This window comes from Lolium perenne, chromosome 6 (assembly GCF_019359855.2).
Source record: "Lolium perenne isolate Kyuss_39 chromosome 6, Kyuss_2.0, whole genome shotgun sequence".
NCBI classification, from domain to species: domain Eukaryota; kingdom Viridiplantae; phylum Streptophyta; class Magnoliopsida; order Poales; family Poaceae; genus Lolium; species Lolium perenne.
In genome coordinates this window covers 49,795,654-49,809,440 of record NC_067249.2, presented here as the reverse complement: position 1 = coordinate 49,809,440, position 13,787 = coordinate 49,795,654, and the positions used below count along the sequence as shown (strand labels likewise).

Genomic DNA, 13,787 nt, shown 5'->3' with positions numbered 1-13,787 from the left:
AATACACACTTCTCCCCACACATGTTCTTGCATACAAGTTGGATCAGAACAAGTACTTAAGGATTGGGTACATGATATGCATCTATCAATACATCTTACACATAATAGGTTCTAATCTCATATATCAATATCATTGAATAAAGATCCATCACATATGAATTACATATATGACCATAGTCATGTTGTGTAGCTCATATGGTCTATGAAGAACAAGAGAGAAATAGATCAAGATACCGCGACAAACTCATAAGTTAAGAGGTGGACTACTCCCTCTTCATCATGGTGATGATAGTGGAAATGTTGGAGAAGGTGGAGATCCCTCCGGTGGAGTTTCCCCCCTCCAATCTTCGCTGGTTCTAGATTTGTTTTGGTGTTTCGGTGTTTCTACGGTACTCTCCTCGAGGAAGCCTCGGGAAGTCCTTTATATATGGGTTTTTAGGTCAGACAAAATCCATGGGAGAAAGAATCTAGAGAATCAGACGGTCAAGGAGGGAAATAGATCTAGTGGCGCGCCCTCCCTGGCTAGGCGCGCCACCAGGGGCCGTTTGTCCCTCCTGGCCCAACTGGTGACATCCAAGCGCTCCAGATCCTTCTCTTGATGAAATATTAGCACCCCCGAAATCCTTGGTCAATTTGACTTCGTTTAGGTCCCTAAAAGTTAAAAGTACACAAAACAGCGTTTTCCTGTCATGTACGATTATAACCCAAATAAAGGAGATCATTGTTAAATCCCCAAAAATCAATATAAAGCATGGATATAACATCATATATGTTGCAAATATGTGGGAATATATGTCAACAAACTACAAAGTTCATGCATGCATTTTACATGCATCAGTGGGATGGCACCCAATTAGCTTGCAAGCATGTGACTATGTCACAAGGTATGTCGTATCATGGAAAGAGTACAAAGTTCTTATCAGTAACGAGATTGAACTAGGTATGGAGATATCAATGATCAAATCTCGGATAAGTAAAGTATCACGAGACAAAGGGATTCGGTAACGAATGCTTATGGTTCTTTCGATCAGGAGGTCAACGTTGAATGTGTAGGAGCCATTATGAATCTCCAGGTCCCGCTATTGGTTATTGATCTGAGAGGTGTCTGCATCGTTCGTGAACCGTAGGATGACACACTTAAGGTTCGACGTCGCTTAGGGTAGATTTGGAATGTGAGTTAGAAACCGAATGTTGTTCGGAGTCTTGGATAGGATTCAGGAATAGTCCAGAGAATAAGATTCATATATGGGAAATCACTTTTTGTGTTTTTGGAAAGTTTCGGTGTTTGACCGGAGGTTTCTATAAGGTTTCGGTGGGCCACCATGGCTCTTTCACAAATAAACAATGCATGTCGGAAATGCATATAAGACATTGCGCATCCACTTTAATGTGTTTGTTTGCTAAGATGAACCGACATGGCAAAGTACTATGTAGTGTCTTTGAGATAAATATTTTAATCTTTGATGGAATCCTAAGTTTTCATAGCTTTGACCATACCAAGTTGAGTTCACATGAGCCAACTCCATTTGTTCTCAACGGTCCCATTCTAACATGATAAGTAGATCTCACCGAAAAAATACCCAAGTTAGAGTAGCGCCACGCCACGAAGTCCTCTATCCCATCCGACAATGGCATTTGCAATATAAGCATGGCCAAAAAATATTTCTAACCATCACTTTATCCCATTGACCCGTGCTTGGATGAACCAATTCATTCACATGAGTTAATTGGAGTAGTCCTATTTGATACTGAAGCGTGAGAGGCACTTGGTATACTTGAACATCCTTTAGGCCGGGCCTAACAAAGCTTGGTACAGAAAATCAAGGCCCAGCCTCAATCATTGGGCATAAATTTCATGCCCAAACCCGGCCCAGTTAGGTTTCGGGCCCTCTTTCCTATTTCCAACATTTCTGAGTAGTCCGGCAATTGGGCCTAAAACTCAGGATCAGGTCAGGCCCCGTGGGGATTTTCTGTTGACACGAGTCGTGTCTACCACTCTCGCTCTCGCTCTCGCTGTCTCGCACCTCCGTTCCCCATTCACTCGCCACCGGCGGGGGGCGGCGCCGCCATGCTTCGGCTGCGGCGCAGCATCTTTACCCGCCTCCTCTCGTCTCCCTCCGCCTCTCCCATCTCCCATCTCCACCGCCTCCTCTCCGCCGTTTCCCCAAGCCCTGGACTCAATGTGGAGGAGTACCTCGTCGATCGATGCGGCCTCACCCGGGCGCAGGCAATCAAGGCCTCCGCCAAGATCTCCCACCTCAAGTCCCCCACCAATCCCGACGCCGTCCTCTCCTTCCTCGCCGGCCTCGGCCTCTCCACCGGCGACGTCTCTGCCGTCGTCGCCAAGGACCCCAAGCTACTCTGCTCCGCCGTGGACAAAACCCTGGCGCCCGTCGTCACCGGGCTCGCCGGTCTCGGTGTCGCGCGCCTCGTCCTGGTCGCCCGCGACAGAATCCGCTGCAGATCCATCGTCTCCTACCTCAACTACTACCTGCCCATCTTCGGCTCCTTCCACAACCTCCTTCGAGCCTTGAAGTTCAACAATAGTCTCCTCGGATATAACCTCGAGAGGACAGTGAAACCCAACGTCACGTTCCTGCGGATTGTGCGGTCTACATGATTGCGATATTGCCAAGCTGAGCATAGCTGCGCCGAGTATGCTCACCAACAATCTGGACCGTGTCCGGGCGACTGTGGCTTGCGCCGAGCGTTTAGGTGTGCCTCGTGCCTCTCCCATGTTGAGGCACGCCCTGCACGCTCTTGCATTTGACACCGAGGACACTCTCGCCGCCAAACTAGACTACTTGAAGAAGACGTTTAACTGGTCTGATGCTGAGGTGGCCATCGCCGTGTCTAGGGCTCCGCTTGTGCTGACAAGGTCCAAAGCAACGCTGCAAGGAAGGTCTGACTTCCTCATGTCTGAGGTGGGGTTGGAACCCGCCTACATTGCTCATCGCCCAGCAATACTCTCTTATAGCTTGGAGGGCCGGCTCAGACCCCGATATTATGTTCTAAAGTTTCTTAAGGAGAATGGATTGCTACAGCGGGAGCGGAGCTACTTCTCAGCAGTCATTGTGACCGAGAAGGTGTTTGTGGACAGGTACATATGCCCACACTGATAAACTAAATGTATAGTCCTAACATAACTGTATACGTACATACGGTCATACCTTGTATTCTGTACTGTACCCTTTGTACCCCTTGTACCAATATATAAAGCTACCTGGCCGCCCGGTATGAGGCAAGGTCTACCCTACCAAACATTACCTACCCTTACTGTTTTCATGGTATCAGAGCCGGCGGCGTAACCTAGATCGGATCCGCTCGGCACCTTCTCCGCTGCACGCGATGGTGACTTCCTCATCGTCGTCGTCTATGTCTTCGGACAGCTCCAAGTCGACTGCCTCCAGGCTGTCCAACCCTACCCTCAACTTTGGCGGTGGATCATCCTCGTCAGGTGGTGGCTCGTCGGGGCCCTTCAACTTCGCCCCGATGATCACAAATCGCCTCCACCCTGGAAACTATCTGTACTGGAAGGCCCAGGTCACGATGATCCTTCGCAGCCATCTCCTGACCGGCTTCGTCGACGGAACGTTTCCGTGCCCGTCTGAGTCAACTCCAAATCCGGCGCATGCTACTGACAGCACGGCTCCTCCGGTGATGTACAACCCGGAATTTACTGCCTGGCATCAGCAGGATGCAGCTATACTTTCAGCCATCATGTCCACTTCAACTGAAGAGATCCAGGGGCTCATCCTCTTCGCCACATCTTCTGCAGATGCCTGGAACACCCTTGAGACGAGTTTTTCCTCACAGACAACAGCCCGATCTATGCAGATCCGTGGCGCTCTTCAGAAGTGCAAGAAGCTGGACAAGTCAATCACCACATACTACAACACGGTGAAGTCCTTGGCTGATTCATTGATGTCCATTGGGCAACCTCTCAGCACGTCTGAATTTACTGGATATCTGATGCAAGGCCTGGGTGAAGAATACGACTCCCTTGTGCAGTTGGTTTCTGCGCGAGCTCTGACGGATCCCATGCCACTCCGTGATGTATATGCTCAGATGTTGGCAACGGAGCAGCGCATGGAGGAGAGGAAGGCTGAGGTTCACACCGATATGCGGATGTCTGCCAACTATGCAGGTTCCAAAACCTCGCCTCAAGGCAGCAAACCCAGCTATCAGCAGACCTACAAACCTGATCCTCGACAACAAGGGAAGCCCATCTACCCCAAGTCTGGTTTTACCCCGTCGCCACAAAACCCTACCTCTGGCTATACTGGTGGCGCTCCGACTGGCGGTGGCTCCGGCAACCGTCCTCAGTGTCAAATATGCACCAAGTTGGGGCACGTTGCCTCCTGCTGCTTCAAGCGGTTCGATCGCAAGTATCTTGGCCACGGGAATGATGGGCGCTATATGGAGAAGCAGATTGCTGCATTCTCTGTGACTACTCACCACGGGTCTACCTCGTCCTTCCCCGTGGATCCTAGCTGGTATGCGGACACCGGCGCAACGGATCACCTCACCAACGAGCTCGACAAGCTTCATACCAGAGAACAATACAATGGCAAGGACCATGTTCACACGGCTAATGGAGCAGGTATGCGCATTACTCATATTGGTCAATCTACTCTTCCTACATCATCACATCCACTTCACCTAAACAATGTCCTCCACGTGCCATCAGTCACTCGCAACCTTTTATCCGTTAAGAAATTCTCTCTCGACAATAATGTTTTCTTTGAATTTCATCCTTGGTTTTTTCTTGTTAAGGACCGCATCACGAGGGAGGTTCTTCTTAGAGGGGGCTGCCGTGGAGGTCTCTATAGTCTTGATGTGTCTTCTGCATACAAGCATGTCTTCAGCAGTGTCAAGGTGTCCCGTTCGAGGTGGCACTCGCGTTTAGGTCATCCAGCTACTCAGATTGTTCAGCATGTGTTGCATCGTCATGAACTTCCTTCCGAGTCAGTTAATAAAGATGTAATTTGTGATGCTTGTCAGCAAGGCAAAAGTCACCAGTTGCCATTTTCCCTTTCTACTCGTGTTACTACATCACCACTTGAGATTATTTTTTCTGATGTTTGGGGTCCTGCTCAAACTTCTGTTAGTGGACATTCATATTATGTTAACTTTGTTGATGCTTATAGTCGTTTTACATGGCTTTATCTTCTTAAACATAAATCTGATGTATTCCACATATTTCTTCAGTTTCAACAACATGTTGAACGTCTCTTGGGTCGAAAGATAATACATGTTCAAACTGATTGGGGTGGTGAATATCATAGACTGAACAAGTTCTTCCAGGACATTGGTATCTCACATCGAGTATCTTGTCCACATACACACCAACAAAATGGCACTGCTGAGCGAAAACATCGACATATAGTTGAAACAGGGTTGACACTTCTTGCACATGCCTCTGTTCCATACCGTTTTTGGAGTGATGCTTTCTCCACCGCATGCTTTCTTATTAACCGTCTTCCTAGTCGCGTTATTAATATGCAAACTCCTGTAGAACGACTCTTAGGAGAAATACCTGATTATACTTTTCTCAAAGTTTTCGGCTGTGCATGTTGGCCACACCTTCGCCCTTATAACAAACACAAACTCGAATTTCGCTCCAAAAAATGTGTCTTCCTTGGTTACAGCTCTATACACAAAGGCTATAAATGCCTTCATGTTCCTACCAATCGCATGTATATCTCCCGTGATGTCATCTTCGACGAAAATGTGTTTCCTTTCTCCCAACTCCCAGCCACTACCACTTCACCAATTTCTTCCACTATTCCTCTCACTCCTGACCAATTTGATGATGTAGCATATACACCTTTGCTCTTAGCTAATCATGATGCAGGGAAGCACCGTGGCGCACGCCTGGAATTGCTCGATCCTCCAGCTCCCACTACGGACGACGCTCACGTCGCACTCGACGACGATCTGCATGGCGGTCCGCTACACCCCCATGCAGGACCGCACACGTCGCCTAGCCTGGACGGCTTCGTCACGCCTCCACGCTCGCGCGCTTGCGGCCCAGTTCGTGGCAGCTCATCTGCCTCGCCTGGAGCAGCCACTGCCTCTCCTGGCGCTGAGTCCAGTTCCTCTGTGCTGCCGGTAGCCTCACCGACGCAGCCTGCGGCCATTCCTGTGCAAGCCCCTGCTCAACAAGGAGTTACTACACGCCTTCAGCGTGGCATACGTAATCCCAAGAACCGTACAGATGGTACTATTGCCTGGTCTGTTTCTCGTCAGGCACATCTTGCTGATCTCACTACTGCAGAACCTACTGATTATCGTCTAGCTATGGCTTGTCCTCATTGGCGTTTGGCCATGGAAGCCGAGTTTTCAGCTCTTCAAACTAACAAGACATGGAGGCTTGTTCCCCCAGTTTCAGGTGTCAACATTATTGACTCTAAGTGGGTGTTCAAAATTAAGCACAAGGCTGATGGTTCTATTGAACGGTACAAAGCACGTCTTGTCGCCAAGGGGTTCAAGCAACGTTATGGGCTCGACTATGAAGATACATTTAGTCCAGTTGTCAAGCCTACTACCATTCGCCTGCTATTATCTCTGGCTCTTACCCATGGGTGGCATCTTCGTCAGCTGGACATACAGAATGCATTCCTACATGGAATTCTTGAGGAGGAAGTTTATATGCGTCAACCTCCTGGTTTTGCAGATCCTAGTAAGCCTCACCATCTATGTCGTCTTGATAAGGCACTTTATGGGTTGAAGCAAGCTCCAAGGGCATGGCATGCGCGTCTCACCACTGTTCTTGGTGGTCTTGGCTTCACATCCTCCACAGCTGATACATCCCTGTTCATCCTGAGGCGTCCTGATATTACACTCTACCTCCTGGTTTATGTGGATGACATTATTGTTGTCAGTTCTTCTGCAGTTGCTGTTGATCGCCTTCTTCATCAGTTGCGCAGTTCTTTTGCTCTGAAGGATCTTGGAAGACTCAATTATTTTCTTGGCATAGAAGTTCAGTTTTCTGATGGTTCCCTAGTTCTCACTCAGCGCAAATATGCCTCCGAGCTGCTGCGCCGTGCTGGCCTCTTGAAGTGTGGTCCAGCCCCTACACCCATGGTTTCTTCTGAGAAGTTGTCCTCCATGGATGGTATTCTTCTCTCTCCTGAGGAGTCTAGTAAGTATCGCAGCATTGTGGGCGGTCTACAGCATCTCACCATGACAAGACCGGACTTGTCTTTCTCGGTGAATAAGGTGTGTCAATATCTTCATGCCCCTCGGAGTACCCATTGGTCAGCAGTTAAGCGCATCTTACGCTATGTTCAGGCTACCTTATCTGATGGCTTACAGTTGAGACGTCCTACTATGTCTCCTGATCTTTTGTCTGCCTTTTCTGATGCTGATTGGGCTGGCGATGCTGATGATCGTCGATCAACGGGGGGTCATGCTATCTTCTATGGTGGCAATCTCATTGCTTGGAGTGCTAGGAAGCAAGCTACTGTCTCTCGTTCGAGTACGGAGTCTGAGTACAAGGCTCTTGCTAATGCCACGGCTGAGCTTATTTGGGTACAAGCACTACTTGGTGAACTTGGTGTCCCACAGACTCGTCTGCCAATACTTTGGTGTGATAATATTGGTGCAACATATCTCTCTTCAAACCCGTTTTTTCATGCACGTACGAAGCATATCGAGGTGGATCATCACTTTGTTCGTGAACGGGTTGCTCGGAAGTTGCTCCAAATTAAGTTTATCTCCTCCAAAGATCAACTTGCTGATATCTTTACCAAGCCTTTACCACTGCCATTATTTCAGTTGTGTAGGCGCAATCTCAACCTTCATAGCTCGGCTGAGATTGAGGGAGGGTGATAAACTAAATGTATAGTCCTAACATAACTGTATACGTACATACGGTCATACCTTGTATTCTGTACTGTACCCTTTGTACCCCTTGTACCAATATATAAAGCTACCTGGCCGCCCGGTATGAGGCAAGGTCTACCCTACCAAACATTACCTACCCTTACTGTTTTCACACACAAGGAAGCTGCACCGCACCTTGCTCAAGACTATGCAACAGCTTGCGGAGGCCAAGTGCCGACTAGATTCAGATTTGCATGAACCAACAACAGCCATGAAATTCTGAAACCATGTATGGCGTGACATAAATTTTCGCTTGTGCAAGTTTCAAACTCCTTATGTAACTCTTACTTTCATTCCTTGATTCTCATATGTCCATGTCATCATTCAGTAGAGAAGAAATCATGGCACGGTTATGAACTTGTTCATCCTCTTGTGATGTTGACACACATTTTTGGATTGCAATCAGGCGATTCTTCGCTGCATTAGAAATGCTTTATTTTTTAATTTAATCGGTAGTTGATTTGAACACACATTTCTGTTTTCATTAGCACGTCATAAAATTACCATATCTCAGCTGTCCCTGCAATTGATAAAAATGGTGAAGCTTTTCATGTCAATATTAAGAAATCAATACAGAAATGAGGGCTACAGCCTACATGCATCATATTTGAAAAGTTTCATTTTTCTTCTTCACAAGCTGCCAATTTGCAATCATCTTAGGGCAGATTACACATCCTGTATTTGACACCTTGTAGTGTTTTTTCTGAACTGTCATTTTAACCATCTACGGGACCTAAATTTGTAGTGTGCGTGATTTCCACCCTGTCCACCGATTGAAGTGTTACAGTAAGTTAAAAAAAATTGTGTTTGCAGCAAATCTTCTAATGCGAATCCTGCAGCTCGATGGGTACTGAGAACATGTATATTCTTGGACACCCATCAATGTTTGTCCACGTGAACTTTTGAATTTCTGTGTAAAGAAGTACTGTAGGTGTTTTAACAATGTGTATAATAGGATTCTTTTACCATTGTACACTTTTGGTTCTTCCTCATGTCCATTGGCTCACACTCGCGATAGGAGAATTGATCAGTTGCGGCCTCCACTTGCTCCATTGTAGTATTAATTTTTCTGTGCAACATTGATGCAGGTTTAGTTAAACGGCTAAACATATCTCTGCTGATATCTGTAAAGGATGAAACGAACAACAGTGCTCCAAAGCAGAAGGCTATTCTGTTTCTTGAAATGACATGGAAATATATTTTTTCTTCCTTGAAGTAATACATGGATAGATCTATTCTATTCGAAGTGCACCTAACTATTTGGCTGTTGAGTTTGTACCAACTTTCTTCTTCCAGGTGGCGAGAAGAAACATGGCAGATATGGCTTTGCAATACTATATGTAGGTGATTCCGAAGGAGGATCAGCCTCGGTTCAGGTCATATGGCAGCGCAGACGGCGGATTTCAGTCCGTCTGGAATAAGACTACTCGACCATGCTATGCACATTCATGATGCCCTGTGGCTTTCTTCAGTAACTAATATTCATGACCTGATGCCGGTGGGAGTCCTATTCAGAGAAGAAGCTCTTAATTAATTAGCTTGCCCCTTTTGAATTTTGCAAGTTATGCAATCCTTCTTGTATTGTCCTATGGATTGTACTCCTGTAATCAGGTGACACACATGTTGCTGTCGCCTGCTGTATTCATCAGCTCAACTGAGCCTGAACAAGAAATAAGCTGAATATATTGGTACATTCAGCTCCGTACATGCTTCCTCTTGCTTGAGACATCTTGGACAAGTCATGCATGTACACACTTCATTGGTATGGTATATATTTTGTACCCTGAATCTTGAATCTGAATGAGCTGAAAGGTGACTCGGGACTTTTCAGACCTCCTTGCACCCAAGTCCACTGTGTAGCTATTCCAATTAATAAGCTTTTGCGCATGGCCACGAAGGCTCTATAGCCCTCGAGCATGGAGAATTGGCGAGGCGAGCAGGGGTCTATACTTTTTTTTTGGTTCACTACGCATTTTCTTTGCTGGAATTTAGTGTCCAGTTGGTGCTTTCTGATCAGCTACGACTGTTCTTTCGCCTCTGCATTGTAGTTTGCTAAGTATTTTTCTTTTGCCCACTTGTTTTTATTCTGTTGAGCTTTATTAAGACGACTCCAACTTGCTTCTTGAGGTAAAAGGAGTTACCCTTCATTAAGGATGATGAGCTTCAGATCGGCATAGGTCTGCCTTCTCTGGGTTAAGGTCTGTTGGCGATGCCGCCACTGAGTTACCCTTTCTATTTGTTGAAAAGAAAAAGAGTTACCCTTTCTATATCGGTGGGGGCATAAGATGAGTGGGTGACACATCTACCGATTAGCAGAACTGGCACAACAGGAAGGTGCAAAAGAACTACGCATTTCTTGAAGGTTCAGAGAGGAACACCGCGGAGGAAGATAAACAAGAGGCAATCAGACGAGGAAGTAGATAAGGAGTAAAGAGTTTGCATTAACTAGAAGTAGTGCAGTTTGGATCGGTGAGCTAGGAATGCAGAAAGCTGTCTGATAATACAACTGATACACACACCTCACATGATCTGTATAATAACTAATCCTCTACGTTGGACCTCAACGCGAACTTATCTCTGGTAGATAATTCAAAGATCAGTGACTAATGTAATTCCGTTTCTTTCTGGCAAAAAAGATACACGCACACAAAAAAAACCAAGAAAACCCTTTGTCACAGCAATATTCCCAACACCGGCATCAAATAACAGTACTTCTAAAGAAGTTTTCCACTGAAACATTCGGTACATCAAACAAGCACTGCAGCGCCCAAACCATAGAGCTCCTGTCACAATGATGAACCATATTCTCAAACTTGCTGAATCCCTAAATACTTATTCCAGTTGTAGAGAACCTTGCCACACGGGATTGCTCACATGCTTTCTACTGCTAACTGGTTCATGGAATTACTCGATAAACACACGAAAAGAACAGAAGACAAAGTACGAGACATGATCTACGATGAAAGAGGTAAGGAACCTTCCAGCCAAATGTGAGATCCGAGCACCAACAGATCCCTAGCATCACCAGTAGCTAGACCACAAAGAACTTTATGTCAGTAATCATCATCATCAGAATCTTTCATAAACATGCGCATACCCTTGAGGAACATACGGTCTTCTGGATTGAGTTCGGACTCATAGACACCGTCAAGGTAACGGAAAGGATCACAGTAGTCGTCGTATTCATCTGAGTCCAGGATGTAGTCAGGCGCATAGGCATAATCATCACTGTCAGACTGGACGCCAAATGACCAGAGAGGGCCCTCAAAGCAAAGATCATAGCCATCCATTGGATCATTGGGGAGCTTGAGTGTCTTAATGTTACGACATTTTCTCCGCAGAGCACCATCCATGGAGATGTTGAAGCAGTGGCGGATGTCGAGGGACTCCAGGTGGGGGCAGTTGTCAAGGATGGCTGTCAGCCCCTTATTGGTGAAGTTTTGGCCAAAGAGCTGCAGGGAGCGCAACCCATGCATGGATGCAATCCCCAGAGCATCATCATCCCTGTTATACCTGAACTCATTATTGTCATCCTCAGTGTCCGTGTCATCACCGAGATTGCAGAACCGGTACGCATTGAATTTCAAGTGCTTCAGCTCTGGACATGCTTTGCCAATCTCCTCAAACACTTGCTTCCCACCTATATTTGTGAAGAGTGAAATCTCAAGCTCCTCAAGCAGAGGGAACTTCTTTATCTCCTCTTCGAATTCCATGATATCCTGACAAGCAATGAGGCTGAGACTCTTCAGAGATGGTGCCCTGCAAAGATAGAAATTGTACATTAGTAACCGGAAAATACGCCCTCAAAACAGAATTGTTGATGTATGCTGCACAAGTTATAACTGGCACAAGTGCTTGCCCCAGTGAAGTTGCAGCTATGCACTATCAGTCCTACGAGATAACAATATAGAGGTGATTGCAGTAAGAATAAAATATTAACCAATAAATACGCCATAAAAAAGAAATGCACAGATATTATGTAAAAACTATGAAGAGTTACCATCTTTATCCTGGTGTAGAAGAGCACTTAAAATATGATTGTAATAGGGGATATGTCATCTCAGAGGATAGTCACTGTTAATGACCAGATATGAGTGTAATAGGGCTTAAGTCGTTTAGAGGATAATTACCCATGATGACCAGGATATCACCTGGAATGAGTTTAGTGGTACCTACTTCACTTATTTATGTTTGGCACACAGAACATTAGGTGAACGGACTTGGCTGGAGAATGCAGTTATAGGGCACGACAGCAGCACTTAAAATCTATTTCGCATATAAACTCAGCACGGAGTAATTTATTCCACTTCACTGTTAAAAAGTAATATGGGATCATCAGCAGATCCAATGTTCAATATTTTCATGTTTCATCCCTGAAACTACAACTCCCTGGTGCCCCATTTCAAACCAAGGAAAGCATTGCTCTATGCTAAATATGCAAGGAAACTTGTGAACTTTCTAGACCAAAGACCACCAGAAGGAAATCTCACATAGTTGTGTAAGCTGATAACACCTTAAGTTCCTACCTTAGATAATTGTCAGGCATATGAGGAAATCACACTGCTTGCTACGCACAGTTAATTACTTTGTGAAGATAGGTTGCACAGGCACCCGCTAAATGGTAGGCTGAGAAAAATCATGGGAGTAAAACACTAAGACATGAAGATATTCCAGGTATGAATAGCGTTACATTCTTCCTCTGAGGAAAATACCACTAAAGTATGAATGTAAAGATGTAAGTAAGAAGACAAGAATAAGGCTAGGATGAACCGCACCTCTTATCCAATCCTATGTAAACTAACCATTATTACCAGTATTGAATTAAAATCGAACCAAATCGAACATCATTTCATCATGAACAAACCGAAGCAGCATTTTCAGGCTGAACAGAACTAAGCAGACGCAAATTTAAGAGGACGAAATCTTACTGGTCGCCGAGGAGGCGGAGCACGTCGTCGTCTGCAGCATACTCGGCCCAGAACGCCTCGCACTGGCCCTGTGCGCGGCGTATGGCGCCCTGCGCCATCTTGTAGAGGTTGACCTGGCGGTCGAGCTCGGGGTGGCCGCGCATGTCGATGCGGCGCCAGAGCGCGGGGTGGTCGCGCGCGGCGCAGCGCCAGGAGTGGCACACCTGCCCGGCCCCCATGAGGATCTCGATGTGGTCGAGCTTCCGCAGGACGCAGGAGATGGCGTCCAGCGGCAGCGCCGCCCAGTCCCTCGCCTCGCCGTCGGGGCCCGCGTCCGGTGGCGGCGCCGCGGGGTTCGGAGGGGTGAGGGGCTGCGGCGGCGCCCCGCCGTCACGAGGCACTGCGGGGTGGGACCGGGGCTCGGTGGGAGTAGGGTTCGGGGGAGCGAGGGGCTGCCGCTGGGCGACGCCAATGTCGCGCAGGGTGGCGGGCGGCGCCTCGCGAGGTACCCATACCGCCGCCTGCCGATGGGGCACCGCGGGGTTCGGAGGAGCGGGGCGCTGCTGCTGGGCGCCGGCAAGGTCGCGTACGGTGGATGGCGGCGCGGCACGAGGGACCCATACAGCGCGCCCCACCGCCTGCGGACGAGGCGCCGCAGGGTTGGGAGGAGCAGGGCGTTGCTGCGGGGCGCCGCCGAGGCCGCGTACGGTGGCGGGTTGGGCGTCACGAGGCACCCATACGGCGCGCCCCGCTGGCGGCGGCTTGTGGTGGCGGCGGCGGGAGGTGGACATGGCGTTGAGGGTTGGAGGAGAGAGAGAGAGAGAAAGGTTTAGGCTTGCAGGGTACGGCGAGAAATGGGGGAAAGAGACAGACAGTAAAAAGAGGTGTGGATTGCGGCAGTCTGGAATCACGACGCGTGGATTGCGCCGTGCACGTAGCGCGCAAGGCGCGGAACAGGCGCTGGAATTTTGGGGCAGGTTTTGCCGCCGA

The 13,787-nt window shown here is 47.6% G+C and overlaps 1 protein-coding gene and 1 pseudogene across 1 annotated transcript; one reads left to right on the top strand and one right to left on the bottom strand.

Annotated features, from left to right (window-relative positions):
- The first annotated feature begins 2,007 nt into the window (after positions 1–2,007).
- LOC127307925 (transcription termination factor MTERF8, chloroplastic-like) lies at positions 2,008–9,173 on the top strand (annotated as a pseudogene).
- Positions 9,174–10,573: 1,400 nt separating this feature from the next.
- LOC127307918 (F-box protein SKIP19-like) lies at positions 10,574–13,673 on the bottom strand. Its single transcript, XM_051338682.2, has 2 exons — positions 12,819–13,673; positions 10,574–11,649 (listed from the first exon to the last, which is right to left on the bottom strand). The coding sequence occupies exons 1-2, from the start codon at positions 13,586–13,588 to the stop codon at positions 10,944–10,946; spliced, it is 1,476 nt and encodes a 491-aa protein (XP_051194642.2). The 5' UTR covers positions 13,589–13,673; the 3' UTR covers positions 10,574–10,943.
- Between the last annotated feature and the right edge of the window lie 114 nt (positions 13,674–13,787).